The 6,645-nt window shown below is 30.0% G+C and overlaps 1 protein-coding gene across 1 annotated transcript; it reads right to left on the reverse strand.

Moving 5' to 3' along the window:
- Positions 1-2,605: 2,605 nt before the first annotated feature.
- ALMT24 (aluminum-activated malate transporter family protein) lies at positions 2,606-5,796 on the reverse strand. The gene is made up of 6 exons (XM_003539435.2): positions 5,622-5,796; positions 5,359-5,499; positions 4,980-5,252; positions 3,511-3,629; positions 3,213-3,356; positions 2,606-3,004 (listed from the first exon to the last, which is right to left on the reverse strand). Exons 1-6 carry the CDS (start codon positions 5,794-5,796, stop codon positions 2,606-2,608), a joined length of 1,251 nt encoding a protein of 416 aa, XP_003539483.2.
- Between the last annotated feature and the right edge of the window lie 849 nt (positions 5,797-6,645).

Here is a 6,645-nt window from a genome sequence, read left to right on the forward strand (position 1 = left end):
TGTTGGCAGCCAAATATCATCATTTTCATCATCCAACTCAATGACTTCAGAGATGATACAAGGGCATTGGTACATTGTGTTCCGACAAAAAGTGGTATATATAGTATATTTATTCATTATCATATCTTGCTCAAATTGTCACGTCAACTTTTATCGTTAAATATTGAATAACCTCACTATAAATGAGAGAAAAGTGGAAAGATTTAATTCACACAATCATAACTTCTGATATCACAATTACAAAATCATCATAGCGAAATTAAAAATGGAATCAAGCTTAAAAAATATTATAAAAGATATAGAGTATTCCTTTATAAAAAAAATTAATTACTATAGGCTGGTCCGTCTTTCCGAGCAAAGTTGTTAATTGTTGAACTCCAAAACCTAAAGAACATTCCTATTTCCTAGCATCCTATTTTACTATATATATATATATATATATACACACACACACACACAAAGAACATTCCCAGATCCTAGCTAATTTCTATTTTATTAATTTACTATACATTTGAACTTTTTTTGACTATGACTTTTCCCAATGGTTGTTCCCCAAAGAATATAAAAAATAAAAAAAAATAAATGTGCACCGAAATGTTAGCGATCTAATATTAGTATTATTTTTTTACTTGTAAGAATGAGAGACGGTGTCAAAAAATTTATATTAATAACTCACGCAATTTACTCAATTAATTGAGTTATAACCCTTTTATTAATATTATAAATCAAACCCTGAAATTATTTGCATGCAAATTGCAAATAAATGAAGCATTTTATTTGTAATTCAAGGCAGTAAATAGTGGATGAAGCCTGAGTTATGAACCGACAGAAAGTCTCATGACAACAGCTGTCATAATAGCTCACATGGTACTCGATCGTTGTAATATTGTAGAGACACCAATGCTATGTAAAGTGCTTGAAGATAAAAAGTACAAAAATGACAAATTTTTAATGTAAAACAAAGAAGAAAAACCCAGTCAACCAATTAAGCACACCTATATATGGCTTGATTAGCTGGAAAATTGGAAATGTAGCGGATGGCAAAGTTGATAAGTAACAATGTAGTAAATATATAACGTCTGACTTTTGACACATTTAAATGTTAATTATACTGTGAAGAGTCTTGACGTATGAGTCAGAATATTCCTTCTTGCTAACTACGCGATGTGATCTCACTCCTTTAAAACAGCACGTTACTTTTTCATTAGAAGAACACGTTACTTTAATAGAAATTGAAAATTTTAAGTTTGAAATTTTTGTTCAAATCTAATTTGATTAGTAGTACGCAAATTCGATTCTGAGTGATTAGTTTATTTTTTATACCATGAAGTATTAATTCTAGCTAACCTTGTACTTGCAAGTACACAGAGATCGATGAAGTATGGCCACCTTTTAACAGAAAACAATACAATTTTATTTTCTTAAAATATCTAGAGTCTAGAGTGAATACAAATATAATTTGACTGGGAGTGATTTCAACGAAATTGATTGGGTTGAAAATGGATAAATTTTGAATAAGCTTTTATTTATTTATTTATTTAACTAGAGGTATTTGAGTTTCTTATTTGACCCGTTGTGTCTCTATGCCTAAATTAAAAATCAAAATTTAGATTTTAATTAAAGAATCCAAGGGTCGAATTATTTATGTTAATAATTCTTTCTGTTCAAATAAGATACTATATATAGTATGTTTTTGTAGGTGGATTTTAAAGAAGTATCTAATTAAACTCACCTATATTCATCATGTTAAGATATTAGTTTTGATCCATAATGTATGTTAAATATTACTGGGGGCATGTCACCCTAATATTTTCTCTCTCTACAAGTTTAATTTTTTTTATTATTAAAGACAATTCATTTATACATATTTGTACAATTCTTATAATTAATAACTGGATATTAAATTTTTTTGAGATAAAATAGTTCTATAAATTTAACTCATTGATATTTTTTTAAATCTTGAAATTAGTTTATTTAGAATATTAATTTGAAATTAATTCTTGTGGAATTTATTTTAAGTCTATGTAAATTCAAGACACTTGATCATTGCCGTTGAATCAACATATATTATATATTTCTTTCGTCCCAAAATAATCGTTGTCTTAAGTTATTTTACACAGATAAAAAAATAATAAATAGACGAAAGAATAATAACTTTACAAAATTAATCTTATATTATCATTTATTTATTTATATATTTTATTATTCATCATTAATATATTATAAGGGACATAAATGAAAAAAAAATTAATATTACATTTAAAAACTAATATAACATTGGTTTTGGAACAAATTTTGTCTCTTACATGATAATTATCAAGAATATATAACAAATTATGAAACTATTAATTAACAAGACTTTAATTTCAATCATTAATTTCTAAATAAAAATTATAAATACACTTTAATTATAACCTAATTTTTCACTTTCGACCGAGTCAAATATGATATAAAGATCAAGGATTAATTTGGGAAAAAAACTGATATGACATTATTAATAGAAACCATAATTATTTGTTGTAACGGCTTATCTGCCTACAAATTTGATCCATTTCGTTAGTAAGTTTTTCTTCTCAATTATTGTGATCAATTCTAATCTTGATGTTCACTCAGCAACGGAAATGACATGAACCAAACCATCACTATTAGAAATAGGTTGCACTGTTCCTCGATGGAGTAACTCAGACGGCACAAAATTTGCTAGGGTTGCTAGTTCGTCAACAGCTTCACAAATATTCTCAACACAAATCACAATATCAATTAGAAGTGATGCCACCGTAGCTGCTGGTATTATCTCCAAATGATCAGCTCCTTCCCACGGGTTTGTTCTTAGAACGGATTTGAGAGATTCAGCAGCATTTTTAGCATTCGCCACATGGGGATTTGGCATTGATGACTTAGTCATGTGTTTAAGTATCAATAGTGATTCTTTAAGGGCCATCCCAGATTCCATGCTAATGTTTGTGCATGGCTCTTGAATCCTGTTTCGTAGCTCATATGGGGTCTGTAGGGCATAGCAAAAAAGCAGTGTTAGCATCACAAATTTGTTAGGGCACTTGTTTTAGTGACGGCGGAGTAGTATAAGAAATTAATGTATCAGTGACGAAAATTAATTAATGACGAAAATTGCTTATTTGTCATTAATATATATTAGCTACACAAAATTTGTTGGGTACTTTTTTTAGGGATGAAATGAGAAATACTTTACGTACCTGTTCAGAGCGGAGGAGGAAGACACTAAGAGCTTTAATTTTGTAAGCACACAACCGTATTTGGTTTCCAACCTTTAAGTATTGCTTCCATGGGTGGTGAAATCTGAACCCGCCATGACAAGGTTCCCATCTTGCGAGAACAGCCTATACATGTCAAAAGAAATTAAACCTAGAAGATTAACGTGATCTTTACACCAAAAAAAAAAAAAATAACGTGATGAATTGATAGAGTGATTTTTTCTGGATAAAAAGGTTATGTGAGAGAATATTAAATTGTTATTTTGTTATTGGTGTTCACCATTGTTTCTTCACTGCCTTTTGAAGATAGGACACTTTCATATCTGTGGAAAAATGGCTTATTATCACCCGCAGCTTCTTCTGTATTCCCTAAATTATTGAAGTATTCATCTCCAAATCCTGCGAATGACCACTGTTTTCATGAGTTTTGAATCTAATTTACATATTAATAACAAATAGTTTAATTTTAAAAAAATGGCAAAAGGAATATTTGTAATGATTTTTTAATTTAGTTCTCTACTTCTCTAATTATGCTTCTTTGAGTCTATAATCATTGTTCTTTTTGATTAGTAAAAAACTATTAAATGAAGGGTAACTGTGTAAGGAGTGTCCACCCCGAATATAGTATATATATATATATATATACCAAGATCTGAATGCAGTAAATTAAATTATAGTGGCCCGTATGCAAATACCAAAAGATTGCTGTTTAAGCCTGAAGCATACAGAAAATGCAATATAAAGGGTTATTGCACCAATCTGCGAAGGAAAAAAAGCCCACTTAATCTTTATTAGCAGACAGGACTAAGAGGGACATTTAGTCAAATCGATCAAGCAGAAAAATAAGTTAAAAAGTCATTACCAAAATCAATTCCATTACGCATCAATCGCTAAGACCAAACCAAAGAATTTCGATGCATTTTCTACAAATATTCATATATAAGTTGTCGAATGGTAAACATCATTAATGAAGCCCTATTTATTAATTAGGATCAGTTTGGTATACCTGTCTTCTGAAATCAAATTCTCTACCCATGTTTTTTTGTTATTTTTTTTTTCTGTGGTACACTTAATTGCGAGGCAGAAAAAAAGATCGAAAAAAAGAACACGACTTGAGAATCAGTCGTTTATTATGGTTGGACTGAAATTTATAGTAGTGCGATAAAAAAAAAGGTAGTCATGTTGTTTGTTTGGACTGAAATTTATGATCAGTCGTTTATTATGGTTGGACTTGCATCTTGAGTTTTACGATACACCGACTCAAAGCTGGTTTCTGAAATCTGAAATGAGAAAATATGTATTTTTACATCCCTTTCTATAATTTTTTCTACAATTAACGAAGAGATGACATCAGAGAAAAAAAATATAAAATAAAACAACTAGTGCGATAAACAAAACGACATAAAAATATATTATAAAAAATGTAAAAATAATATAACTCTTTGAAAGTTTGATTTAAGGAGAACGTATTTTTTCACACTTACTTTTTAATGTATTTTTTTGGTTGCTATTTTTTGAGAGCAGGGCATGGGCATGGGTTTATTCCCATTTTTTTTATGTAAGTAGTTTACTGTACAGCATATACATACTGGCTTGCTTTCATATACAAGTTATTTGCCTTTCAAACAAAAAAGAAAATGTCCTTTTTTACAGTATAAAGGAGACAAAATTTCTCAATATTTACGTATGACAATGAATGAATACTGTTATTAGGTTTGATTGCACCGCAAATGAAATAATTAACATTACCTTCCAAAAAATCAGCGAGCTTTTGAATATTGCCAGCAATTTGATTATGGAGATCCTGGCCAATCCAAACGGGGCATATGCAAATAGATACCACAATAGCTATACAACTTCCAATGATTATCGTTAATAACCTCTCTTGGGCAACTTCTAATAATTCATTTTCAGTATTATCCGAAAGAGACACTAAGCAGAAGGTCAATATAAATATAATCAACCCATAATCGTAACTCGCCTTCAGTCTCGGTGAAAATCTCATAAATGTCACTGTTCCAGCTGCAAATTATAGAATTCAATTAATTAAGAACATATTTTTGGTACATAAATTATATAATAGATTATTAATTTATAAACTGTTAATTAATTAGTCATTAGTAATTACCTATGAAAAAGACAAACATTGAAGTCAATACAGCCTTTCCTTTGTCCCCAGAAAAACTAGCTATTCTACGGATTGAAACACCGAAAGCACCAGCTAAACCCGTTGCCAACACCCTGTTTAAACCTTTTCCAAGTGTTGCACCTGAAAAATGTTACAAAAACTAAGTTGATAAATCAACATCATATATAGCATTTGTTAACATAAGTATATATACATTAATGAAACGAATTCTAAGATATAGATATGTATGTATGGTTACTCACCCACAGAAAATTCTAAGACAAGAACCACGGTGAGAACCGCCCACATTATGTTGTCACCAAAAGCATAGAATGAAGGACGAAAATATTGCAAAATAGAAATCAATATTAGTGCCAATCCCACCTTAAAGGAGTGAATAACTCGTCTGGGGTCATCTTTTCCGAGGCTTATTACCATGTTTGTGAAGTTAACTAACTTAGCCTGTGATTTCTCGAGTAGGGTTTTACATGTATGAGTGTAGCCTGTGGTGTGTTCCGCACCTGCTAGCATGGCCATTTTTTACTATTGCTCTTCGAAGGAATTAAGTAAATGATAAATTACAAATACAAAATACAATGTAGGCTTTGTAAGGTGAATCCGGGTTCATATATATAGGTAGGAGTATTGCCGGTTCAAATTTGACACTGTTAGGGAGACAAACATGTTTCACGCCGTAAAAAAATAGCTATCTGAATGTCAAAATAAAAAAAAATAGCGATCTATAGTAGAAGTGTGAAAGAGATTCATGTACCGTCAATGTGATACACATATGAAAATGTTGATGGTCATTGCTTGACAACATTGATGTACGGGTTAGCGTTTTACTAATTTTATCTGCCATTATTTTTATTTTTTTATTTAAGGTGAGAGCTAGAGAGAGGGAAGAGAGTTAAGAGAATGAGAAAGGGACAGAGGATAACGTTAAAGAATGAATTGGTATAGTCATAATTTATGGCTTTATGTCCCATAGTCATAATTTTTAGTAAAGTATTAAATCATGTGTTTCTTTAATTGAAAATTTATTTTTTAAAAAATAAAAAGCTGAGATCTTTTTTTACTTATTACATTTTTACTTGGGAATAATATAGTGCGTGTCATACCCCATTTTTGACCCGTTTTTATTTCTTTTTTCTTGTCTTTTAAGCCGGAAATTTCCATCATTTCAGATGAAATTTCGGCAGGGAGGTATTTTAAAATACCTCAATTTTGTTTTGAAGACGCCCCTTTTTTATTATTATTTATTTATTTACCTTTTTTATTATATAA

The sequence above is a fragment of the Glycine max genome, chromosome 12, assembly GCF_000004515.6.
Source record: "Glycine max cultivar Williams 82 chromosome 12, Glycine_max_v4.0, whole genome shotgun sequence".
Taxonomy (NCBI): Eukaryota; Viridiplantae; Streptophyta; class Magnoliopsida; order Fabales; family Fabaceae; genus Glycine; species Glycine max.

Bases quoted from the DNA above. Each gene is read 5' to 3' on its own strand.
- ALMT24 (XM_003539435.2), bottom strand. From the start codon at position 5,796: ATGGTAATAAGCCTCGGAAAAGATGACCCCAGACGAGTTATTCACTCC. The intron at 5,500-5,621 runs GTGAGTAACCAT...AACATTTTTCAG, and splicing joins TGTCTTAGAATTTTCTGTGG to GTGCAACACTTGGAAAAGGT. The intron at 3,630-4,979 runs GTAATGTTAATT...GGTCATTCGCAG, and splicing joins GCTCGCTGATTTTTTGGAAG to GATTTGGAGATGAATACTTC.